General features: G+C 55.3%; 1 protein-coding gene across 2 annotated transcripts in view; it reads right to left on the bottom strand.

Annotated features, from left to right (window-relative positions):
• Positions 1 to 26,574, bottom strand: part of RBM19 (RNA binding motif protein 19) — a 121,431-nt gene that overhangs the window by 27,549 nt on the left and 67,308 nt on the right. For both annotated transcript variants that reach the window (XM_068989965.1, XM_068989964.1), the window contains one exon: positions 7,789 to 7,894. In XM_068989965.1, coding sequence (XP_068846066.1) covers positions 7,789 to 7,894 — 106 coding nt within the window. The remainder of the gene's footprint in view (positions 1 to 7,788; positions 7,895 to 26,574) is intronic.

Here is a 26,574-nt window from a genome sequence, read left to right as displayed (position 1 = left end):
ACGGCCCGTGCCAGCCAAGAACAACCACGCGAGCTCGGAGTGCCAGCCCCGCTGGGACCGCAGCTCCTTCTCGGCCGAGGGCGTCAGACACCAGGGGCCGGTGGCTCCCGGGAGGAGGGGCCGCCACCCTGGAACGTTCGGTATTGTCTTCTTTTGGACCGCGCTCCCGAGGGACACATCATTTCTGTCCCTGGACCAACACTATCAGACTCCTGTAAGCGAGCTCTTGGCAAATCTTCCAGCTGCTTCTGGCCTCCACAGGGGAGGAGCTGGCCCCCTGAATAAGTGGGGTTCTTTGCACAACACTGGTGACTCCGACTGGGGGACCCCACTTAACACCTAGGGCCATTCCAAGTTCTGACATTGTGGAGCTGAGGGCAGTTTTCTAAGGAACACTCAGGGACCCATTTTCTAGGCTGTTGTGTCTAAATCTTTCAGATGATTAGATGTCTCTACCTTGTATCCATCCATCCACACAGCTCAACTCTACTCAACATCACTGGAGGACCTACTAAGAGCCCAAATGAAGGGACAGAACCAGGGGACAGGAAGGTGACACACGACCTCTGACCTCAGACACGGAGAATAGAGCCACTAGAGAAAGAGGCCCCCAGGGAGCCGAGGGCCCAGAGTGACCAGGCAGTGGGGCGGCGGGGTCTGGCGATGGCCCTGGGCTTCACAGTGGCGTGGAAAGCTTGGTCTTGGTGCTTTCTTGCCTTTGATCTGACGAGAAACTTCTCGGTGTTCACTTTCTCGATTACAAAGTGGTGGAGCTTCAGGCTTCCTGAGGCTGAGAGTACATGACTAGGCATTTAATCCAGCGCCTGGCACACACTCAGGGCCTGTGCTTGCTCGGACCTGTGATTCTGCCCTTGGTAGTTCAGTTTCATCATTGCTTTTTTGGGCTGTGCCACAACACCTTGTAGGACCTTAGTTCCCCGACCAGGGACTGAACCCTGGGCCCTCGGCAGCAAAAGCCTGAAGTCCTAAGCACAGAATTGCTAGGGAATTCCTGGTAAGCTGATTTTAAGATGATGATGACTTTGTGCTGCTGGGAGGGAGAAAGGCCGTTCAGCTCAGCTGGGCTGGCTACCGTTCCTTGGGAACTGGTCTAGATCGCTGAGTAAATCTGAGATGAGGACATCAGAACCTGAGCCCTTCTCAGAGCAGTGGAGCCCCGTGGCCTCCACTCTGACCCCAGGGGGTTGGGGCAGCTTCAGGACATACGGAGGGACAGAGGGGCACGGGCAGCACGCGGGGATGCTTTGGACCACTCATGCCTGGTGGCGATGGATGAACATCTGCTTGTTGTAGGAGGGTGGCTTGTCCTGATCCCAGGTTCTCAGCCCATAGATGTGCTGGCTGAGTCCAAATCCTTGCTCTCAAGTGCAAGGCTCAGGATTCAAAGGTGTTTTCTTTTAGCCCTGGGCCCTGATGATAGGAACTCGGCAAAACGTGCAACTAAAGCACAAACATGAGGACTTCCCTGTTGGTCCAGAGGTTAAGAGTCCACCTGCCAATGCAGGAGACACGGGTCGATTCCTGGTCCAGGAAGATCCCAGATGCTGTGGGGCAACCAAGCCTGAATGCCACAACTACTGACGCTCACGCGCCTAGAGTCAGTGCTCCACAACAAGAGACGAGAGAAGCCACAACTGTGAGAAGCTCTCGAACCACAACTAGAGAGTAGCCCCCGCTCGACACAACTAGAGAAAAGCCCACACAGCGATGAAGACTCAGTACAGTCAAAACTGAGAATAAACAAAACCCCCCCAGACACGAATGCACACACACTTAACACACATGCTTCAATAGACCAGTGGGGACAGCACCCTAATTCCTGGATTTGTGTCCAGTTAAGGAAACAAAGGCAACTGACACCCTGTCTCCAAAGTGCAGCGAAACCACCTCACAGGGGACCCAGAGCACACCACTGCCTCTCTTTATCTGGTGCCCTCTGTCAAAGCCTATGGCAATCTCTTGGCACGCATCCTTCCACTTAACCTTCACAGCTGTCTCAAGCGGTAGTACTATTATTTCTTGTTGGGGGATGAGTGACCTGGGGTGCGAGGACATAAAACCCCTTGCGCACATTCACACAGATGGAAGGAGGCAGCTCTGATTCCACAGGCCACGCTGCTAACCACCATGCCACCCTGCCTTTCTAGAACATGGGCCGCCCAGGGGAGGACACAGCCTGGATTCCTCATTCCCAAGGGGCCGTGTTCCCTTCAGTTCCTGGCTGCACTCCCTGGGGGCCATGGAGCAGGCTGTACTCTCTGCAGTCCCTGCACTCAGATAAGCAAATGTGTGCAGACCGCACACCATCACTAGCCTGGTGGCAATCACTGTTGATGGGGCTTGCACCACGGCCAGGCACCCAGCGAGGAGGCGGCTGTCTCCGCCTTGAGAAGCTCTGTCTGGCTTGCTCGCCATCACCTCTTCCCACCACTGGTCTTGTTTTGGTGGAATTTGCAAGGCGAAGTCCATAGGTGCGGAGAGGCCCGGTGGGACTCCCCCTACGAGATGCTCAGCATCACCCCAACTGCAGTGGGCCTGAGGCCGTGTGCCCACATCACCCCTCCCTGCCCTCCCCCACCGCCGGCAGCGTGCGAAAAGTGAGAAGTGGGAAAGGAGACGTCAACTGGCGACCCCCCAATTAAAGCTGCGGCTGTTTACCAGTGAGAAGAACACTGCCTGCCAACCCGCCCGCCATCCCATCTCCCTACTGCCGGCTCCCCCCAAGTGTTTATTTAAGCCAACACATTGCTCTGCTAATTGGATAACATTCCATGTGAAAATAGACCTTTTAAAACAACAGCAGCGATGGCAAATAAAAACAGCTGCAACTGCAAAAGTACAAAGGCTCGGTGGGCTCAGAGAAGGGAGAAATTAAAGGCGCATGCATGGGGAGGAAAAGAGAAAAAAAAAGAATGTTCTGGTTGCTGAGCCTCAAGTCTGTTCTTCTTCCTCAGTGACTGACCGGCGGTCCAGGTAAAGATGGAGAAGGTGGCGGCTTCTACATGGAATCCCAATGGCTATTGGTGGCCTCTCGGCCAATGGGCGGGGACACAGCTGGTCTGGAATCCCAGGTCGCCCATCCAGGTAGAAAGCTGCCTCCTCCAAGGCTTGGGAGGGCTGGATGGAGACTGGGGCTGTGGAGGCCGCTAAAGGGATGCCCGCTACTTCTCTGGGGCCCCTGGAGGAGCTGATTCCATCCTGGGCCTGTTCCCAAGAGATGATTTAAGGCCCAGCCTTTTGGCCTTCCTCCAAAATGTCTACTTGGTGAGTCCTTTTCTTTAGGGGGGTTGGGGCTGGTTGGGGGTGTGGGGCAGAGGGGCTGGGCACACCATCTGGTTGCAGCCAACACTCGCTGTAAGTGAATATGTGAATGAAGGGAGGAAGTGCCAACACGTGGGTTTTGGAATCAAATGGACATGTGGGGTTTCTCAGCTCTGGCCAAGTGGCCCCATCCCTTTGAACCTTAGTTTTTCCATCTGTCAAATGGCTTCCTTAAGCCGATGCGTGCGAATGCCCAGATGGGCTTTTAGAAGTGGATGGTGCTTTTTAAATCGGTGCCAAGGGGCTCCCCTTCCAGAAACATCATCAGGGCCCAGAGAACTGTGTGAGCCTGAGACACTACAAACACCCCAACATGAAAGGGCAGACCCAGGCCATGGGAGAAGACCACTGAATTTGGGACTTCCCGTCTGCTCTCACCAACCTTTATCCCTGCTTCTTTCCAGCACGTGGGGGAAGGTTCTTTGAGACAGGCAGGCTCACTGCACCTGGAGGCTCAGATAATAAGCAGTCCCCAGACGGGCTGACATTTATGCCTGGGGCATCAGGGGCTGGTGAAATGCCCTAGGTTTGGGAGAACCTGCCAGTTTCGGGAGCCTGTGATAGGGGCTGACGGCCAGGTCCCACCCCCAGTTTAGCATCTCAGCGAGAGCCAGGTCCCGGCTTCCCACGGCCCTCTACGCACAGAGCTTAGCCAGTGCTCGGAGAAACCGGGAAGCGAGTTAATGCAAACCCCTCCTGCATTCCGGGGTTGCCGCAGGTTGGGATGAGACAATGCGTGTGCCGCGGACGTGTCACACACAAAGCCTGCCCGGCCGTCTCTAGAGCCTCTGACTATTGTCCTCAGTTGCCTGGTTACCCTGAGCTCTCCGTGGAGCCTCGTGATAGCATTCTCTTTCCTGTTTGGGGGTGTGTGCTTGACCCTGGGAGTGAGGGGCAGACAGATAATGGAGTTCCCCAGGATATGCTGGGTTGGAACACGGGGTCATGGAGCAAGGTCAGAAGACTGAGAATCCCTGGGTGTGGGGAGGACGCAGATGGCTGGTGCTTGGGGCCCAAAGAGAGACCTGGGTGCTGGGGGCATACCTCTGGGGACTGACTGGGGAGCCTAACTCTCTCCTCTGCCAGCTGGTGAAGTGGACCAGCTGGTGCCAGGGAGCAGCCCTGTGCCCAGAGTCACACACTTGGGCTCACAGCCCTCATCTCCTCACTGCTCTCCGGACCCAAGGTGCTGCGATCGGCCTTTACTTCCTCCTCGCCTCTGCCCCTCGTAGGAGTCCCCCTCCCCCTTTTTTCCTCCTCTTTGCCTTTTCTCCTGTCTGAGGACTTCTTGGGGTCCCTGTGGGAGGCTTACATCTCCAGGTTCAGTCACTGCTGATGCCAAGACAGTGCCTGACTGCTCACCTTCACGTGGGAGAGAAAAACGGGGATGAAATGAAGCCCTTGGTGAGGGAGCCGAATGGCCAGGGGTCAGTCAAGACCTGGAAAGGGTTTCTAAAGCAGGTCTTCAAAGGGAGAACCGCTGGGGTCAGGAGGGTGCTTGCTCTGAGAAATGGGGGAGGGGGAGAGGTCCCGGGAGGCCCCTCTGCCAGCCCTGGGATTCCCATGAGTGCTGTCTTTGGAGAAGGAAAAAAAAGGATCTCTGGGGTTTTCTAACTCAATGTCTCCTTCCAGCGTTGCTTTCCCTCTTCAAACTCACGCCCACCCTTGAGCTAACCAGGTATTTACAATATTCAGAATCCTATTCACCGACAGGCAGCGCGCACAGCGCTATGGGTCAGTGGAGAGCGCTAAATGTTCCACTCGGGAGACAATAAAGTTCTTCAGACAGACGGGGAGAAAGAGAGGGAGAAGGCACGGCGGCTTCTCCGGGAAGCAAAAAGAGCAAAGGGGTCTCTGCAGGAGAGGCGCGCTCCTGGCGGGTGCAGACTTTACGGCAGACCAGCTTGCTCCTCGGCGGCACAAAGGGCCTGAGAGATGGGGACATCGGGGACGGACAGCTCAGGAGCCCGGCTGCCGCCTGTGTGAGGTGAGGTGCAGTGAGAGCCAATCCCGGAGGGGTGTGGGGTTGCATCCTTGCTGTCCTCAGCTGCCCTTTCTCCTCCTGGAGCCCAGGATGGAAGGGAGAGAAGGGACGGGGGCGGGGGTGCGGGGGGAGGAGGAGCCACCTCCATGAATCGGCAGAGGGCTGTGCTGGGCTTGGCAGAGAACATTTGCAGCCTGGCCTCCAGTGCGAGGCGCTGGCACTGCCCTGCCCACCTGCGGACCCCCGCCTCCCTGCCCCGTTCTAATAATCCCAGGGAACAAAGCAATACTGACTGTGTCCTGGGGACGGGGGGCACGTGGAATTTCAAGGCTGGGAGCTCACGTCTGGTCCCACCCTTTGGGCCCTGAGAGCCACGTTATTTCTGCCGTCAAGCTCTGGGGAGAGGCCTCGGCTTCCAGCTGGAGGAGTGCTGACAACTTTTTTCTTTGCTCCTTCTATGCCTTTTTCTCAAATCATCACCACCACCACCCTCACCATCCTCCTCCTCACTGCAGTTAACACACAGAGCTCTCAGAGGCCAAATCCCGCTCTGAGACTATCACTTCATCCAAACCTCACGACAACAGGATGAGGGAAGTCCCGTTCTTGTTTTATACGGGGTTAACTGAGGCATGTAGGACCCCCCCTCAAGGTCATACTGCAGGTAAGTGCTAGGATCCTGGCTGTAGAGTCTGTGCCCTGATGGCCAGCCCTGCTGTGCCGTGTCATGCTAAGTAGCTTTAGCCGTGTCTGGCTCTTTGCGACCGCATGGACTGTAGCTCACCAGGATCCTCTGTCTATGGAATTCTCCAGGCAAGGAGACTGGAGTGGGTTACCATGCCCTCCTCCAGGGCATCTTCCTGATCCAGGAACTGAAACTGTATCTCTTGCCTCTCCTACATTGGCAGGCAGATTCTTTACCACTGAGCAACCTGGGAAACCCAACTGTCCCTGAATAAAAGATGTGATTCAGGGACCAGGAGTGAAGCCCCTTCATTTCTCCTCTGGTCACAGTCTCCCTGACAAAGAGCAGATGACGGCGGTTCTACACAAACACGGAAGCTCAGGGCTCGATGGACGCAGTGGAGAAGCACTACTTTGCAGGCCTCTCCTCTCCTGTCCGCGGGTGGAGAGCTGGTGGTCCTGAAGGCACCTGGGCTGGCATGAATGAGCACCATGTGCCAGGACCCGTGTCACCATCTCCCTTCACTCTGTGACCATGGGACCTGTCATCACCCCGTTTTTTACAGACGAGGAGACTGAGGAACAGGGCAGAGCTGGGAAAGCAGAGCGGCCAGCCATTAGGAGCTGTGCTCTGGACATGCTGTTCCCAGCTTCCCGCCCAGCCAGCGTGGGGCCCCCCCACAGGTGCACCCCTTATGGTGAGTGTCAAGGCCGTGCGTGGGCCGGCTGCAAGCAGGGGGTGCGGTCTCTCCTGCCACGAGGACGGGAGGCAAGGGAAGGGCTGCCAGGCGAGAAGAAAGAGGAGCAGATGTCTGGACAAACATGGCCACGTGTCAACAAAGCAGGCACTTGAGTTCAAGACGCTGAGAGACAAAGGTGGCTGGCTGGCAGGCTTGCTGGGGTCCCAGGGCACCCTCTCTGCCTTGCATGTTTCCCAGGGCCCACAAAGGCCGCAGCTGTGTCCCTGAGCTGCCACCTCCAGCTCCACCCCTGCAGCAGGCCAATGGGTATGCTCCCAACTAACACCCTGCTTCTCCAAAGATGCCTTGTCGCAGGCAGGGCACGTGCCAGCCCTCAGTGTGAGCTGCGCCCTGCTGCATTGAGCCCTCAAGGGAAGACAGGCCGGGGTGGGGGCGGGTGGGCTGCGGCACGGCTCACAGAGGGAGCCCACGGTGACGGCGCCACGGCCCAGCGACCACGGACACAGCTGAATGAACCCTGGGTCACATAGCCTCTGCCCTCTCTGCTGCTGGGGAGAGAGGATGAGGACTCAGGACCCCCGTGCACCAAGCCCCAAACCCAGAGAGGCCGCCTTGCTTCAAAAATAAAAGCTCTCTCCAAGTAGCTCTGCACCCGTGCTTACACACAGCAGCGCCTGCCTGGCCTGACCTGAAACCAGCACAGAACAGAAGTCCCAGGCACCAGTGGGAAGAAGTGGGCATAGAGGTGACCCCAGGGGTTCCCACTGGGCTGTCTGGTGGCCTCTTCACTGAGTGCCACCCACCGGCTCCCCTCCACACTCTCCACACTGTCTCCCATGCTTGCCGTCTGACCTGCAGTAGCCGGGACCCTGAACTGCCCCTTCCTCCAACACAAAACCCAGGGTCTTCTCTTCCAAGGACATCATACAAATTAGCAGGGTTGTGGGGAGGAGGGGAGAGGAAACCCACATCGGCGGGGGGTGGGTAGGGGCACCCACATCTGTTAAGAGGCCTTGTTGCTTCTTTGGCAAAATGGCCCAGAAAGGAGAAGCTGGGTGGGAGGGACTCTGGTCTCACCTTCGCGTCCTGCTTGGTGAGGAAGTCGACGAAGCCGAAGCCTCTGTGCGTGCCGGTCCCGGTCACCTTCTTCGGCAAGCGGACAGTCTTCAGCTCCCCAAAGGTGCTGGAACAAAAACATGCGAGTTTCAGAACTGCCTGGACTGGAGCCGGGTCAGGGGCAGACATGAGGGTGGGCCAGGACCGATCCCCACTCGCTGATCCTTGCCAGCCAGAAGAGTGGGGTGCTTACAGACCACACACGTGTGCACAGACAGGTGTGCACACACTCAGGTCAGTGCCGGCTCCCCGCTGGCCAGCATGTGCCCTGGCGGGGGGACGTGGGTGGCCTCCTCCCTTCAGGCCTTGGTCATCATGCCGGCAGCGGGGACGACTTGGCTGATGGAGACTTTTCTCTTCCTTTCTAATGGGTGGACACACTCATCCTCCCTTTGCCCCTGGGGAGTTGGAGGGCAGGGGTAAATGTTCAGCAAGCGGGGGGCGAGGATCCAGCCTCCTGCACATCTGACCAGCCAGGGCTTGCTCATGTGTGCGCGCCGGGGGCCCCCGGACTCGGGGTCAGCACAGTCTCCTGACCTGAAATCGGCTCCACGGCCGCACTGTGTACGCAGGATGAGTCCCTGATCCCAGACACGAGACCTGAAATGCCTCTTCAGTGCTTGGCGCTTGAATGACACACAGCCACACCCTCTGAACTCCACTTCTCCCACCTGCCTCTGAGTTTTGATATATGCTAAGCGAAGTCAGGCCAAGTGCTGGAGGAGAAAATGGCTCGCCCCCCCCGCCCCCTCCCAACAGGGATCAGACAGGTAAACACGGTCCCTGGCCATCCCCCCAGCCCCTCCCCTCCTTTCCACCCCCTGCCCCCAAAGGATAATTTTGAGAAATTCCGGGACAAAAGGATGGGGCCTCCCTTGCTTTTACCCTGTCCCACTCCCCCTGCCCCCACCCCATCCTCAGGTCGGTTTATCAAACATATACAGACAAGATTGCTGCCGATAAATATTTAATGTGTGCGGCATCTGAAGAGAGGTATTATTTTATTTGAAAATCTACACACACTTGCAGGTGCCAGGGCATACGCGCCTACCCACGACGGTCTAGGACGCCTCAGGGCCAGAGACCGATTGGGCGAAAAAAAACACAGTAAAGGCCGTAAGCTCTCGTGAAATGATCTAAGCTAAATCCGAGGAGTTAACCCGCGGCCCTGCCAGCATGACCAGGCATCGGCCAGCCCAATTTCTGGAGGCAGGATGGTGTGTAAATGCGGCATTATGAGGCCTCAAAATGAATCTGCACGTCTCCCTGGCGCGCGCCCGGCCGCTTCGCTCCCCCTCCTGGCCTCTCTCTGAGCAGGGGGTGGGGGGGTTGCTGCTGGTGAGGAGGCTGGCCTGCCGGAAGCGGAGGGGCTGGGGGGCACCCTGTCAGTCTTCCCAACACCCCCCACACCCCCACCCCCAGTTGGGGCTCATGGCCGACTTGGAAGGGCCCGGGGGCTGGGCAGGTGGGGCTGCGCAGGACGGTGAGGTGGGAGAGCGCCCAGCGGAGCCCAGTCCACAAGCCCTGCTTTATTCTGCCACCTAAAGGCCGACGCGCCCCGCAACAGACACGCTGCCTCTTTCTCCAGCGAAGCCCTAGCGCCTCCTCCAGGGCTGGCCTTGGACACGGAAGGCAGGGGATACACACACTTTCTGGTAGGCCCCTTCTGGTAAATATAAGCAGCCCTTTGGCCCCAAGTTCTTCAGAAAGCCACGGGGGCTGCAGGGGCAGGAGCACCGGATGGATCCAAACCTGGTCTGAGAAGGCTCTTGGCGCAGGGGGGTCTTGGCAAGCACCCTTATGTGTCCAGGCCATGCTGGGCGTTGGACAGACACAGCCTATAGGTGTGCTGGTCTCTCCGCCCGGCCCTCCACTCCTGCCCCAGCTTCCAGGCTCTTTTAGGCTTTGACTTAAGGCAACAGCCTTGGCTGACCTGCTTGGGGTTCGAGGGCCCACTGTGCTTCAGGGTGCTGCCATGCGGACACCCGAGTAATTCTCTGCTTCCCTCTGAGCCTGGAACCCAGCTCTGCAAGAGCAGAAACCACATCTTTCTATCTTGCTCATCACTGGATCTGTGGCTAGGCACCCCGGGCCTGGCTCAGCGTGGATGTCTGAAGGTAGTTTTGGAATGAAGAAACAGTACCCCTGGTGGAAGGGGGACACGACCACTAGGGACATCACACCCAAACCTGGAGGGTGGAGGAACCAGGCCACGGGGTACACACACCAATAGCACAAACATTCATTATCATTGGTCTCACCATGCCCATTTTACAGATGAGGAAACTGAGGTTCAGGGAGGCAAGTGCTTCTTGCGAGTACGCAGCAGGGCTGGAGAGTGAGCCGGGGACTGTCTTGACATGAACCCGGAGCTCTCTCCACTGCCCAGTGTTTCACCTCCTTCAGTTATCTGGAGGGGACCACTTTCAGGAGCGGGGACTTTCTGTCCCTGGGGTGTGGTCCTATCTGGCGTGAAGCAGGAAAGCTAAGTGTAGGAGGGGGCAAGGATTGCCCCGTGTAGGCTCTGAGGGGTCCAGTGACTTGCCTGAGATCGCAGTGAGGGCGGCTGACTGAGTTCCAGTTCCTTCCACCTCTGTACTGTGTGCAAACCCCCTGCGTCTGCCCACAGGTGCTCCAACCTCCTGTGCCTGGCTCCTTTCAGGGGAGCTCACACGTGCGCACATGTGTGTGTGCGCATGCACGTGCATGAGAGACAGACAGAGGGAGAGACTGGTGAGGTTAATTCCTCCCTCTCCGCAGAGCACTGCAAGCTGTGGACGCCCTATGCATGGTAAGCAGCTGAGGGTCCGGAGAAAGGCGAGGAAAATAATTAAAAGGTGGAGAATAAAGCTGATGGAGAGAAGCTGAAGGAGCCATGCTCACGTGGCCTGGAAAAGTGGGATATGAGAGCTCGGCTGGGAAAGCCTGGATGGAAGAGGAGCCTCAATCCATAAGGGATGAGGGCAGGGACCAGGGAGATGGGGTCCTGTCCCAGGGAGATGGTGGGCTGATGGGGAGGTCACAGCCCGTTTGGGCTGTCCAGACAGACATCTGCATGGCCAAGGAAATGCTGTCCCAGGATCTGAGGAGCTTAAAAAACAAAACCAAAACTATTCTTTGGGGGGGGGGGGTGGTGGGAGCTTCTGCGGTGGTTCAGATGGTAAAGAATGTGCCTGCAATGCGGGAGACATGGGTTTGATCCCTGGGCCATCAAGATCCCCTGGAGGAGGAAATGGCCCTGCACTCCAGTATTCTTGCCCAGAGAATCCCATGGGCAGAGGAGCCTGGTGCTCTACAGTCCATGGGGTTGTAAAAGACTCAGACCTGACTGAGAGACAGAACCCCAGCATCCTTTGGAGGACTGGGAAGGGGCGATGGTGGGCCCGTCTGTTCCTTCCTTCTGAGAATGTGACAAGAGAGAGGGCGGGCTTCTGAAACAGCTGGAAGATTAGGCTTAGATCTTAGAACCGCTACCTGTGAAGCCCCAGAATGAATGGCTGGAGTGTCAAGACACTGTCATTGTGGCTGTCACCCCAGCGACCAACAGAGTGCGTGTGACGTGCTAGGGCTTTTAAACATACCGTTTCCAGGTACAACAACTGTGGGTTAAGGGTCGCTGCCTCCTGTTTTTACAGATGAGAAAACTTAAAGCGCCAAAGAGGCCAAGTGGCCCGCCTAAGCCCCACGGCCCGGGATGCGAAACCCAAGCCAGCTTTTGCTCCTGGCGGAGAAAGGCTGCTGGGGACGTGGATGGCTTTGGTTGAAACTACTGTGTGGGAGAAAATAAAGCCGATACTAATGATCTCAGAGAGATACTGAAAGGGAATTAAAACAGAAAAAGAAAAAAGGTTGGTGTGGTGGGGTGGGGGGTGGTGGGGGGGCGGCGGAGAAAATCAATGAAGTACCTTTAGCTCCTTGGAGATAAGCGATATATAAATACCAACCATTATTAAGGTTCTTATCGGACAGCAAAGCCCACGGAGCCATGTGTAAGAGCGGCCTTTGCAGGAAGTTGTGTGTGTCTCCTGGGAGCAGAGGCTTGGGTGAGGCTGGGCAGGGCCACCAGGGAACCAGAGAGGGAGACGATGACGGGGCACCCAGGAACCCCACCCTCCCACCCGCCCCTACCCAAGCCCAGACTCTACCGCTTGGGAAGGAGACACGGATGCTCCCTACTGTGTAGATAATAGAAACCACAAAATAGCAATTACTGTATCAGAAGCTGTGAATAAAGAGGACATACCGGGCTTTTAAACATGGCCCGCCTTCCCTCCCCCACCACGCTCACACTTCAGTAACAAACTCACACCTCACTTTTCCAATTATTTCATTCACCTCGAGTTCACCCATCACTCCCCCCACGCCGCAGCCCCACCCCCGTCTCCGCCACGCCGGGGGAGCGCATGGCTGGTAGGGGATTCGTGGGCTTTCAACAACTGGAGTTTGTTGTCACGGTTCTCGTTTCTTTCGAGGTGCAGTGGGGGTTGGGGGAGGGGGGAGGGGAGGTGGGAGGGGGCGCTGAGGTGTGGAGCGAGGCAAGCCAATTATGCCTGGGCCTCATAAACAAGTCCAGGCATGCAAATTTGTTTGCACACAAGGTCTGAATGTAGACACAACATGTGTGTGTGTGTGTGTGCATGCGTGTGTGTGTGCATGTGTGTAGGGATCCTCTCCCTTGAGGCTCTGTGACGAGACCTGCTGCAGTCCTGGATGGCAACTTTGCTCGGCGGGTGGGGAGTGGGGGGGTATTTTTGGCTCTGCTACTGAAAAGGATGAAGCAGCCTCTTCTCCTCCACTGAAGTGATGGGATGGGTTGGGGAGGGGAAGGAAGTGATGGGGAGACAAGAGAGAGAGAGAGCCCTCCAGAGATGCTGAACCTGATGATTCTGTAGCTACTCTGATGACTGGGTTTGGAGGCTTCATGCAAGGCTAACCTTCCGCCCTGCACGCTGACACCAAGTGGAGGTCAGGCACGCCCTAGGGAGCCTCGGCCCTTCTGCTCCCAGGACACAAGTCCTTACTGCTCTCCTATGTGGATCCACTGGAGGAACCAGTGTCCCAGCAGAAATGCTGAGTCACGTGGGGGAAGTCTGACATCTCTCCACCTGTGCTCAAGGCATTACTGAGTGGGCGGGGGCGGGGGTGAGGGGGCAGAAATCAGCTGCCACCCAAGGGATCCAGAATTGGAACAATACTGTGGTCTGAACAAGAAAGAGATGAAGGGCTGGTTTTGTGATAAGAATAAACTGCAGGCTTCTTTCTGTTTCTTCTAGAGCCAAGAAAAAAAGGGCTAAATCTCTTGGTATTAGAAGCCTTTCCAGTATACCACTGCCACCAGCAATTCTCTAACACACATGACATATCCATCCATTCCTACAGTCCTTCTCAGTGACACGTGCCCTGCAGCGTGTTAAACATGGGCTGCACATGATCTCACAACAGCCTCATGATGTAGGCACTGCTGTGCCCATTTTATAGATGGAAAAAACTGAGGCTCAAACTATGTGATTTCTCCAAGGTCACCCCTGAGTCATTACCTACAACAGGGGGTGAAGTGACCTGTTCAAGGTCCCACAGGTGGTCACAAGCCAGGCTGAACTCCAAGTGGGCAGTCTGTCCCTGAGCCTCTGCTCACTGGGCATTTGCGTGGTCTGTCTTGTCTATCAATAATTGGCCAAAGGGCTCTTTGTGCAAGCTTCCAGGTGAGAGGTGAGGGTGTGCCAGACATCAACTTTGTTCTTAGGGATCCTGGGCTGGCAGGTGAGAGCTACAGGCAGGGGGTGAGCTCCCCCACCACTGCCCAAGGGTCTAAGAAGAGGACTCTGGGATCAATCCCCTTCCCATCTCAACTGCTTAGTGTCCACAGCTTGGGGCTTCTGATCTCTGCTCACCACTCTCCCTCTGTTCCCGCATGCTGATGAAGAGTCCGTCCGTGAATTCAGGGACCCACGGAGTAGTTCCCACCAGATAAGTGAATGTGGCAGGTTGGCAGCTGCTTCGCCCGGCGTCCCGTCTCATGTTGCCTCTCCTTACTGAGTTGCCATGATGCTAAGGGCCCCAGCTGAAGCAGGATAGAGGGACAGATGGGCTGAATGGATACCTAAGGACAAACCCATCCCTCCATCTAGGACAGGTGGGTTTCTGCAACCGAGGGAGGCCGGGCAACACGACCCATCACCCAAACCTCCAGCTTCTGGAATGTGTACAGAGCAAAGCCTTTAGCCGAGGCTGCCTCGTCCAATCCTCTGGACTCATAAACTGGGAAACGGAGGCTAACCTGACCACTCTGGCTCTCCTCCTGCTCCTGAAGCCACCAAGCTTGGCCTAGCCTCAGAACCTACGACCCTGCTCTTCCCATAACCCAGAACTCTCAGTGCTGAGCTGTTCCCATGATCGACCCTCTTGTCATCCAGTCTCAGCTTGAATGCCACCTTCTCAATGAGGCCTTCTGCGTTCCAGGCAGAACCCAGACTCTAACGCTGCTCCTCTGCCGCACCAGCCACTCTCTGTCGCTCCTGAGCACTGTCTGGAATGGCTTGTTTACCTGTCTTTCCCTTGCCGTTCAGAAAGAACCACAAGAGATGAAAGAACACTCTAAAACAGCGGGGTCTAGTCTCTGTTGCGTCTGCGGAACCTTGGCCTGTGCCTAGCCCACAGAAAACACCCTGTAAACATTCACAAAAACACTCACTTGACATTGACCGAGTCCTCGGTGAGCGCCAGGTCCCCCTCCTTCGCTCTGATCATCTCACACGAGGCATACGCTACTGCGACAGACATCAGTATGTCTGGGGCCAGGCCAGGACACACAGTCCTTCTGTCCTCAGGACACTCTCTCATGTTCCACAACCACACGGTATCACAAGGAGCGTTTGGCCCCTGGAGGTCCACGCTCCTTCCAAAGTAGCCAAAGGGATTCCTTCAACTGCAGGGAGTGAGTAACAGTGGCAAAACGGGGGTGGGGGGAGGCGGGGGCAGGATTACTCACCAAGGGACCAGAGCCCAGACAATGGGGTTCAGAATTCTGCCCTGCTGGGTCAGAGAGCAACGACATCATTCCCTCCAGACAACCCTGGCCAAGCTGCAGCCAGGAGTAGAGGGTCTCAGTGCGAGGCTCCACCTGCAGTGACCGCTCCCCCAAAAGGTTATAAAGGTGTGTGTTGACCCCAATCGGGCCTCTACTCTGTCGTGGGGGGTGGTGGTGGGGAGGGGGCAGGCAATGGGTTTGGGAGTCGGTTCGTGGCGGCATATTTAAGCTCAGAGTTGTTCCTCCTTCTTTTGTTCTTGCTCGCTTTTTAAAGAGTGCCTTTTAGAGTGAACTTTTCCAATTACTCACCACTCATCACGGTGAGAGCTGGATGTAGAAAGGTTACCTTATCACCATCAGCGCAGTAGTCCTTTCATTCTTGCCTCTTGGAGGCTGAAGAATGGCCTGGTTTCCAAGAAAGGGAGAAAGGAGGTGTGGAGGATAGCGCTTAGCTTTTCTCAATAGCCTTTCACAGGGTCCTCTGCAGGCAGGCGTGACCCTCTCGGGGATGAGCAGTTAAATGGTATCTCTGAATCAGATTCAGGGCCTGCATTCCAGGCAGAACCCAGACTCTCCAGAGAGGTTCTGGTGGAGGGGCCCTGGCCTGGCTCTGCCCTCGCTGCCTGTGTGACCCTGGCTGAGTCGTTTCCAGGCTGGACTGATAATCAGGGGAGAGAGAGAGAGAAAGGGAGGAAGGTGTATAAGAACATCTTGAGATGTGCCAGGGCCAGGACAATGTAAGGGACAGAATGCTGGCCCTCAAGTCAAAAATTTCTGGGGCCAGACAGATGATAGGAGGGGGCCAAGAGCTGGGGCAAACTGGCAAAGTCCCAACTCTGGGCGATTCTTGGACCAGTAGCATCAGTGTCACCTGGGAGGCTTGTCAGAAAGCCTCAGCCCACTCCTCTCTTTCTGAAATCGGAAACTGGGGGAGATCCGGCAGTCCAGGTGGTAACAAGCCCCCCAGATGAGGGTGCGCCGGCCCAGGTTGAGGACCACTGCTCCATCAGAGTGGGCAGGGACCCCTCGGCCCCATCCCAAACACCCAGCTGGGAGATCTTTTTTCTAAAGAGGTCTGCAGTCCGGACTCTTTGAAGAAACAGAGTTTTCAAATACTGGTAACAAAGTCGAAACATTTTCAGTGCTGAGTTGCCAAAGATACCCGACTCCCCGTTTTTAGCATCCCCACATGTAGGTTCTATTCTGATTCGATCCTAAGTGATCAGAAGGGCTGGTCTACTTCCCAAGTGATTGAATTTCCTCCACTCTTTACTACCCCAGATTGAGCCCCTGTCCTACCCTTCCTGGTCCCCTGGGCTCCCTGAGGACGAGAGGGTTTTCCCATTGCATTTGCCATGCAGCACCTAACCAGGCATGGACATCTTCGTGGGTGGCACATATGCAACCAATGAACTGCGCCTTACCATCTTCAGGATGCAGCCCCAGACTGAACATTGTCTGATAGATCCAAGTACAGGCTTCAGGCAGAAAATGCCATTTAAAAAAGACTTCGAAATAACAGGCAACTTTAAAAAAAACAACATTTTTCAAATTTGTCCTGAAAGATGTTCATAGGCATTTTGTGTAAGAAGACTTCTGAAATTAAATACATGTAGGAGAGATCTGGCTAAACAGAACTCAGCAAGCTTCTTGGCTGCAGACCTTGTCAGTGCCTTTAAAATATCTCAAGCAGGATCTAGAAGAGCGAGAGAGAAAACAGCGTTTCTCAAGCTCATCCAGCCATTGAATCTTTCCTCCTTTCAAATGAGCATCTCCCAAGACACTGGTATTCCACGGAACACAGTTGGGAAGTCCAATTTGGAAGAGAAAGAGAAGTAAGACAGTCACACACCTCCAGGTGAAAGGTCTTTGTCTTGAACACTTGGGTGAACCTCAAATTCACCTGGGACTATGCCAAGTGGGGGACTGCTCAGAATGAGTCTAGTTTTGACCACGAGGGGCCAAGTCACAGCATCGCTGAAAGAATCTAAGTCTGGAGTCAGACGTGGCTTCAGATTCTAGCCCTGCACCTGACGTCAGCTTTAGGGGCTGCTGACACCATGGTCCCACAAGTAAGGAAGAAAGGGAAGCTGTCTTATCAGTAACGCCCCTGTCTTCACACAGATCTGTACTGGGGCTAAGAGAGTGACCCTTCCCAAGCTCTTATGATGTGCCAGGTCAAAGCTGAGAAGGAGTAGGCGGGGCAGGTCAGGGGCCCTCCCGAGGGGAACCCAGGTGTTTCCTGCAAGGCGAAGAGGTTAAGAGGGCCAGATGTGACTGTGTGATTCTTGGAGCCCTGAAAATAGCAGCAGTGCTCCATCTTCTCCACGTGTCCTACCGGTGTTACAAGATAATCAGAAGAACTGTCCCCAAAGAGGCATCCTTCAGCCAGACCCAGGCTCCTCCGTCTTCCTTGGGCCGAGCGAGCCCACTGGGACAGCGCGTGTCCCCTCTTCCTCTTGGAAGGAGAGCTCCTAGACATGCCCGCCGGCCTGGGGCGTGCACTCTGGTGGGTTCCACGCCTCTGCCGGGCTGAGCTAATGGAATACATGGCGGACGCTCTCCCCACCACCTTTCTCCCCCTCTGGTCTTCAGCTGCCTCAAGTACAGCTAATCCCATTACAAGAAAATAAAGTGGATAATTCAGGCTAATGAAATCGTTACAAGAATGTGGGCAGCCAGAGCTGGACATTCAGAACCAATTTAACACCCTTTGGTGTTAGTCTCAGTACAGAAAATATTCAAGAGGGGGGAAAAAATTAGAAAGAAAGAAAGAAAAAAAAACCTTCTAAAACCTAGCCTCTTTCTGGTGGGCTTACATCTGATTAAAGAATTAACCTGCTGCGTATCTGACTTCCTGCAATGGTCTCTGTGGTGCCCGATATTTCCACGGTAACTGCAGAAAATAGGAAATGAGGGTGAGAGCATCCAGGAAGTCTGAAGTCAGTGTTAAACGTGGGTACAACTTGATGCCTTTTGATACCTGGTGACTCTGCCCATTGCTGCTGCTGCTCACTCAGAGAAGGACCACTCCTAGGACTCCCTCACAACCAGACTCTGAGCCCTCTCATACTGGATTAGAATTGTACCCTCCTGGGGTCTCTATGAGGCAGGAAAGGGTATGGTTAGTTCCCATGCTAAACAGGGCAGGCAGCTGGACCCCCTATCCAGGATGGGCATGGTGTGCTGGGCAGAGATACCCCTTGCCCTTTGGCCCACAGCCCTCATGATGCCCACTGCCAGGTCACGGCCAGACCTCCTGAGCAGGCTGAATGAAGGGGGGGGGCACTCCACTTCTCAGCCCCTGGCACCTCCACTCAGTGCCTGCCCCCTCCTCTGCCACACCCATACACACACAGAAGGGACCCTTCAACGTCATTTCTTCTGGATCCATCTTAACACTCAGAACCCTAGGGAGGACTGCATGTCACGAAGCCAGATGACCTCCGGTTGATTGCCATCAGGCCCACACCACTCTCCCAAACTAACATGGCCTGTTCTGACACCTTAAGCTAAGGGCACAGGTCTCCCAGTGATCCACAAGGTCCTAACGGGGGACTGTGGACGGTGGGTAGATGAAGACAAGGAGGATGTGCAGGAAAAAAAAAAAGAGAAACCAGATTTTACAAATACAGGGAGAACTTCCGTTGAGCTTGTAAGGTGTGGAAGGGATCTTAAGGGGCACAGGTGGTTAAGCAGAAAAGTTCTAGTCACTGGGGGCATCAGAAACTCTCCACTGATGGTCCCCCCACTGTAGTGCCAACCAGCAGCCCACAGCTGCCAACAGCATCTCCCACTTCCTGATGCATCCCGGGGAGACTGAACATGGGCCACAGAGCGACTCGGGGCTGCTGGGCACACCAGTGAGCATGCCTGCCTCACGGCTGCAGGCCCGGCCCTTCTCATCTCTCTGGAGAAGCACAAGGTGGCAACTCGGCATCCAGACCAGCCTCTAGTGTCCTGACAGCAGCTCTAGGAAAAGGGGCGGGAAGGCGAGAGCATCCTGCACGGGTTCAGGAATCGGAGCTCCAATGGGATGCGAGTCAACGCCACCACTTAGGGGTCGAGGACAGAGGCGCGGGGAGCAGGGGGCTCGGAGCAGGGGGCTCAGAGCATGGCAAGTTGCACACCACCCGTGCCACACAGCTCCTGCGTCCTGCAGGAGGAGATGCTGCCGTGCGTTCGTGTAGACTCCAGAAGGAAGCAGAGTCCCACGGGCAAAAGAGAATGATGCCAGGAAGCCCACGCACTGAGCTTCCGCTGGTCACCCATGGGAGGGCCCTTGACCCTGCCCCCTCCCACTGAAAGCCTGTTTGCTTTTACTTTGCAAACTCGTTGATCTAATTTCTTGTCCCAGAGCAGCTGAGAAGGGCCAAGAGGTTAATAAAAGGCCTCAAGAAGTGAGGGCTGACCAGGGGTACACACGCTTCCTCTGCGAAGGGTCAGACAGTCTATAGTTTTGCCTTTACAGCTTCTCAGCTCTGCCACTGCAGTGTGTCAACAAACAGCTATGTGCCAGTGAGACTTTATTAACAAAGGGAGGGGGCTGTGGTAAGCTGCTTCAGTGTGTCTGACTCTTTGTGACCCCATGGACTATAGCCTGCCAGGCTCCTCCATGGGATTCTCCAGGCAAGAACACTGGAAAGGGCTGCCATGCACTTCTCCAGGGGACCTTTCTGACCCAGGGATTGAACCCGAGTGTCTTGCATTGGCAGGCAGGCTCTTTACCACTAGCCCCACCTGGGAAGCCTCAGGGGGCTGGCATGTGAGCCTTAGTTTGCTGACCCTTGTGTGAATCCAAAAAAACCAAAACATGGTCTTAAAATAACTGGCCAAGCACAGCAGCCCGGGGCCATCAGGTGCAGGGGCAAATGGCAGGTGTATCTACACAGCCCTGACATGCCTTCTGTAATGTGTCCCGGGCTCAGTGACTTGGAGGTCAACACAGACCTATAAGCCTGGTTGTCGCCTCACAAAATGGCGAGCGGGACAGACTGCCGGGTGGAGGACCCTGAAGGCTTCCCACCCAGCCCGCTGACATACACTAGCTTTGCCTCTGCCATCACCCAAGGCACACCTCTTCCTGGATGTCACTGACTTCCATCCTTCCGTGTATCTTGCTCTCTCTTTGTTTAAGGTCCTTCTTCCCTACTGGACTACTGTGTAGCCAGGGCCCAGGATGGGGCTAACGACGCCTGGTGTGCAGCAGAACAAACCATGTGTGGTCCCTCTTATGACCCAGGTCCTCGATGCCAGAAAACAGGAAACACAGCTCAGGGAGGTAAATGGGCGCCTGGGGCCTTGTAGGAAGCTCTCATCCAGGGGTCCCCAGTCTCTGGGCTGCGGACCCCTACCTCCTGTCAGATTGGCGGTGGCACTGGATTAGAAATAAAGTGCACAATAAAAGTAATGTGCCTTAATCATCCTGAAACAACCCCCACTCCCCCACTTCCGGTCCAGGGAAAAACCGTCTCCATGAAATTGGTCCCTGGTGCCAAAAAGGGTGGAGACTGTTGCTCTCATTCACTGCTGGGAGCGAGGTTCATGGAGGCTGAGCTCCCAGAGTGTACGTGACCCCGAGGGGCTGTCTGTCTGAACCCACAGGGTGATGTCCAGGGCTGTCTGACCGTGGAGTTCCCCGGCTTCTTCCTCTGCTGTCCTGCGTCCCCAGGCCACTGCAGTAACCCACTTCTGTTCCTGCAACCCCTCCTCAGGTTCTCACTGGAGCCTGCCAGCCACTGGGAAGCCATCAGGCGAGTGATGGGAGGGAGCAGAAAAAGAGGCTAAGGAGATGCTGACAGATACGGAAAGCAGCTCCTGAAGAGCTCGGGATCCTAGAAACTTCTGACACCTGCCGTTAGAAGGAACGCTCCAGGACCCCCACAGCGTCAGGAAGCTCTCCATCCCCTTAGCAAGCGTCCTGAGCATCCATCGAGCCCTACTCATGGCTGGGAAGAGGCAGACAGTGTGGTCGCCGGGTCTGCCGGGCAGGCCCCCAGACTGACACCTCACACCCAGGAGGGACCCGCTTCTCTGGTCCAGAGGGCTCAGACTGGATTGTGCCTCAGATAAGCGGGCAGCCTCAATATCTGAGCTTTCCAAGAAAAGCCGGCAGGTTGTCACCAGGGGGAAGAGAGCTGACACACTCTTGCAGACGATGCGGGAGGAAAGCCCACAGCGTGGGCCTTTGAAGGAAGGCCTGGGAGGCCCTTCCAGGGGCCGGCGGGAGACAGGGAGTGGACGGTCCCTCACTGGCGCCGAGCGGGAAGGCGATGCTCACTCTGACTGACTGGGACAAACAGGATTTTTAAAAGCCTGGGAAAGAAAATGACAATAAAACAAGCCAAGCTCGGGCTGGCTGGCAAGTTTTCAGAGGCAGGGAGAGGTGGAAATGGATTGGTAAGAGGGAGCCATTTGTTTGGGGCTGAATAAACCAGTGCAGAGCTCGGTTCAACTGCAGAAGGGAAGAGGAAGTTTAGGAGCTGAGAGTCCAGTGGGAGCCAAGAGCTGGAGGGGTCTGGAGTCAGGGACGGAGAGAAATGGCCTCTGGAGAGCTGGTTCCAGTGGCTCTGGGGGGAGCAGAGGGAGAGAGTCTGGACATGAGGGCCATGATGGGTCCTGCCGTGGGGTGTATCTTAGTGTGTACAGGTGTCTCGGGTTGAGGTGGGGAGGTCTTTCCGTGATAAGAAACCCAATTAGGGCCAGATAGGATTCGGGCTGTAAGAAAATCGACGAGCCCCAGGCAGAGGTGAAGAGGAAGGGAAGAGTCAGTCATCAGTAGGGAGAGGTCCCCTCTGCAACAAACGCTGTTTATCTACCCAGCGAGTTAAAGAGAGTCCTTTGCAAAGTTCCAGAGGAGGGAAGAGTAAATTATCCTGTCTCTGGCAAAGTACAAAGCTCTGGACGTGCTTTATCTCCCGGCTGCCTCTCGGCACGTGGGGTGTGGATCTTGGCTGCGTCTCCCGTCCCCCCCGGCTGCCCTCTACTGCCCCCGTTTCACTTGGAAGACAGGAAGTGTGGCTGCAGCTTCTTCAGAAGCCGCAGACCTGGGGCGACACGCACCTTGGGGTGGGCGTGGGGAATTATTGGGAGAGAAAAACAATCAAAGGTTTTCACGCCCTCGTGGGGCAAGATGGGAGAGAAAAGAAAACCAGGCTTGATTTCTCTGGCTCCATTCAAGCCACCCCCCACCCCCAGTGAAACAGAAATTCTAAACAGATCAGATGTCTTGTTTCCCAACCCCTGGTGGGGAGCTGTTCCTCCAAAGACAAGGATGAGTTCGCACCCCATGTTTGGGGTGGCCCCCATTCAAACCAGGGCTTCCCAGGTGGCTCAGTGGTAAAGAACCTGCCTGCTAATGCAGAAGATGTGAGTCGAGGCTTTGATCCCTGGGTTGGGAAGATCCTCTGGCGGAGGAAATGGCAACCCACTCCAGTATTCTTGTCTGGGAAATCCCATGGACAGAGGAGCTTGGCCGGCTACAGTCCATGACGGGGTCTCAAAGAATCAGACGTGACGGAGCGACTAAACAACAATAGTAACCAGTCAACGTGGGAGAGATCAGAGGTCGGGAGGCACAGGCGGTGTGACAAGGGATACACGGGCTCACGACGCAAGCTTGGGGGTCAAGCTGCCTCCCCGACTCTCTGCCTTGGCTTGCGAGTCTGTAAAAATGGGGATAACAACCCCCTACACTCAACAGAGCTGTGGTGGGGCTTAAAGGAGACATCATGTCTAAAGCATTTCACACAGAGCTGTGCCCTAGTGCATGCTAAGAGCACAAGGGACAAATGAAGGGGAGGATGACAGAGTCAGTACAGGGGACCAGGTGAGGCAGGTAAGGGTGCTCCTCTCTGGCAAGTTCTGACTTTCTGAGCCAATGCAGAGCAGTCCTGGGCCAGGACTGCAACCCACCTGACAGATGAGGAAGAGGGGGAAGGCCCCTGGCCCCGCCTCCCTTCTATAGGTCAAGTGGCAGAGATGGGACTGGTACCCACAGACTGATGATACTCAGCATCCACAGACTGATGCTCTGTTCACCGGATGGGCTGCCCCAGGGCCCGGGGATGCTAGAGTTCATCCTCTCCAAAGCGAAACAGGGTAGCTGCACACAGGTGTGGTTTGGACCCTGGGATTCTGCAGGGGTGTGTGTGTCTGTGTGTGATTTCCCTGGTGGGGAGCAGCTCTGCCAGTGAACATTACTACTGTGTTCTGGGGACACTCACTGATGGCATATGGGATGGACTGAGGGGTGGGGTGGACGGTCAGTTACTGCAGCAGACGCATCACCTGCTCTCCCGTATCCGTGTCTATTCTGATGAGGAAAAAGCAATCTATGGCCCAAGGGCCAAATCTGGCCTATTACCTCTCTGGGTCGGTAAGGTTTCAATGGAGCACAGCTCTGCCTGTCTGCTTATAGTCTGTTTAGGCCTGCTGGCGAGTCAGACGGAGCTGAGTATCTGATGGAGACCACACAGCCCATGAGGCCGAACATATTTACTCTCTGGCTCAGGGTTCTCCAGAGAAACAAAAGCAATAGGTTACCTATCTATCTATCTATCTATCTATCTATCTATCTATCTTGTGTTGGCCAAAAAGTTTACCTGGGTTTTTCCACAACATCGTAGGGAAAACGTGAATAAAGTTTTTGGCCAATCCAATACATACAGAGAAAGACATTTACTAAGGCAGACTGGCCCCCAATCTGCCACCTGCAAGCTGGGGGCCCAGGAAAGCTAGCTCTGGTCCAAGTCCAAGGGTCAGAGAACCAGGGGAGCAATGGCGTTTAAGTCCCAGGTCAAAGGGTCAGGAACCAGGGGCCTCTGGCGTGCGTCTGGTCTGAGTTCCAAGGCCTGAGAACAAGCAGCAGCAATGTTCGGGGGCAGAAGAGCACAGCCCCGCTTCCAGCACGGTGCTGTTCTATCTGGGCTCTGGCGGAAGGCCGTGGATGGTGCCCCCCCCCCCTCCACTGGTGAGGCACCTGCCCTTTACTCAGTTCACCAAGTCAAAGGCTCACCCCTGCCAGAAAGGCCCTCACAGACAGAAATGATGCTTTACCAGCTTTCTGGGCACCTGGTGGCCCTGTCAAGTTGATGCTTAAAATTAACCATCACAGGCTCTTTACAGAAGTTTGACAACCCCAGTTCCAGACCAATCTCATCCTCTGGCCCAATCCCACTCCCCTCGGTCATCACACCGTCGCTGCCCGCCCTCACCCGCCCCTCACCCCAGCTCAGAACCTTCCTGCTGCACAGCCGTGTCCTCCTCACATCACCTTGAAAACCAGGTGTCGTTACCTCCTGGCCCCTTCCTGGGCTACTTGTTTTCCCTGATCAGGTATTTATAAGCAGACCTCGTTTTCCTGTGGTTTGTAGATATAACAGCACTTTTTTTCAAAACAAATTGAAGATTTGTGGTACCCCTGCATCGAGCAAGTCTACTGGTACCATTTTCCCCAGCAGAATCCGGTTACTCTGTGTCTGCGTCACATTCTAGCAATTCTTGAAACATTTCAAACTTGTGCATCACTGTTACATTGGTTGTGGTGGTCCCTGATCAGTGATCTTGGATGTGATGACTGTAATCATTTTGATATTTTTAAGCAACCAGGAACTATTTATTTATTTATTTAGGCCATGCCAAGAGGCTTGTGGGATCTTAGTTCCCCAATCAGGAACTGAACCTGGACCCTCAACAGTGAAAGCACTGAGTCATGACCCCTGGACTGCCAGGGACTTCTCAGGAAGGTACTTTTCAATTAAGCTAAGTACGTTGTTGTTTTAGACACAATGTGTTGCACACTTCATGGATTTTCTTAACAGAAGAGTGAACACGTAACTTTTACGAGTGCTGGGAAACCGAAGAGAATGTGTGTGCGCCTCGCTTTACTGTGCATCTCCTGATTGATGTGGTCTGGATCTGAACTGCAGTATCTCCAAGGTCTGTCTGTATGATCAGGGGGCACTATCAGAGGCCGTGAGAAAATCCATGTCGGCTGGTAATTAGGGAGGTTTGCAGAAAGTATCATTAGGCCTCCCCCGCTCACCCTCCCAAGGCGACATCCACTGGAGGAGACCCTAATAGGGGATGGTTTCCCGGGAGCCTGCCATTGCAGATGGCTGGGCCTGGAGACACTCCAGCAGCCCCCAACTCAGCTTTTCTAGGACTACAAGAAGAGAATATCCGCCTGAACACTCTGTCCTTGGAGGAGAGGACGCTATGCTCAGAAGAACAGGGCACTCCCCTCTCTCTTCTCCCCACTCCCCTTTGGGGGTGCAATGTTAGAAAACTGCTCCCAAACCAGACTTAGCCAAGATAGTCAATTAAGTGGAAGACAACACAAAAGAAGACAAAACCAAAAAACAGGTGCCAGGGAGTTAAAAAAAGAAAACAAAACCCAGCAGGAAGACGGCAGGACACGGGAGGGCATGTGCTCACAGCACTATTTCTGGAGAGAAGCACAAGCCACCAGCTACAGCGGCTGCCCGTGGGGAGCAGCGCAAGGGACCAGACTCTGTCGCACACTCCCTCCACAGTGCGGGCGTGTGGCTGCAGCTGTGGCGGCCGGTCCCCTGAGGACTCTGACTCCCCCTTCCTGCCAGTGGCCCCCTCCGGTGGCCCCCACTCTGCTCCCGGTGCCTGCTCAATCCCAAGTGCAGGGCAGCCCTGGCCCTGGGGGGCAGTCCAGCTGGCAGGGCGCAGGCTCTCAGGAGGACTGTTCTGGAAAGGCCTCTGTGCCCATCTCAGGAGTCTCTGTGGGATCAGGCCCTGGTGACACAGCAGTGGCCTCAGCCGCCCCCAGGTATGACTGCTCCTTCCTGACCTCCCCTCGGTGCTCCCGGGTCACCTGCTGATCTCTCTATTCCTGCATCCTGTCTCCAAGCTTCTGGTGTGGGGAGAACCAAATGACGATATCTGTGGCTGTGTGCTCAGTCGCTTAGTCGTGTCCGACTCTTTGCTGCCCCATGGACCTCATCAAATGTCACTTGGTCAGACTTCCCTGGAGGCCCAGTGGTTAAGAATCTGCCTGCCAATGCAGTGGACATGGGCCCCATCCCTGGTTCAGGAAGATCCCACGTGAAACAGGCAACGGAGCCCATGTGCCCTGACTAGTGAGTCCACGCACCCTAGACCCGTGCTCTGCAACGAGAAGCCCGAGCACCACAGCTAGAGAGGGCGTGCCTGCTCAGGCGCTTCAGCCATGTCGGCCTCTTTGCGACCCTGTGGACTGTAGCCCACCAGGCTCCTCAATTCATGGGGATTCCCCAGGCAAGGATACTGGAGTGGGTTGTCATTTCCTGCTCCAGGGGCGTCTTCCCGACCCAGGGATCGAACCCGTATCTCCTCTGTCTCCTGCATTGACAGGCGGGTTCTTTACCACTAGCGCCACCTGGGAAGCCCAGAGAGTAGCTCGCTGCAACTAGAGAAAGCCTGCATGCAGCGACAAAGACCCAGCATAGCAACCCCCACAAATAATAATAATCAATAAATAAAAATTAAAAAAAATTTTTTTTCACTTAGTCTGTAATGCCCTTTAGTTTTTGGCCTGCCAACCTAAGCACCTACATCACCTCCCAAATGCCCATGCCCCCAATCTGGTTCATTCCACGGGCAAGCTTTGCCCTAACTGGGGCATTGCTCTAAAGGGTGTGTGGACACGGGAGGGAGGTTTGGAACACTTATTGTCTTGGATTCCCCGCGCAGCCCTGAAAATGACTTTT

Source organism: Capricornis sumatraensis, chromosome 17 (assembly GCF_032405125.1).
Source record: "Capricornis sumatraensis isolate serow.1 chromosome 17, serow.2, whole genome shotgun sequence".
Taxonomy (NCBI): Eukaryota; Metazoa; Chordata; class Mammalia; order Artiodactyla; family Bovidae; genus Capricornis; species Capricornis sumatraensis.
The sequence above is the reverse complement of the archived record's forward strand: the minus strand, read 5'-3'. Positions and strand labels throughout refer to the sequence as shown.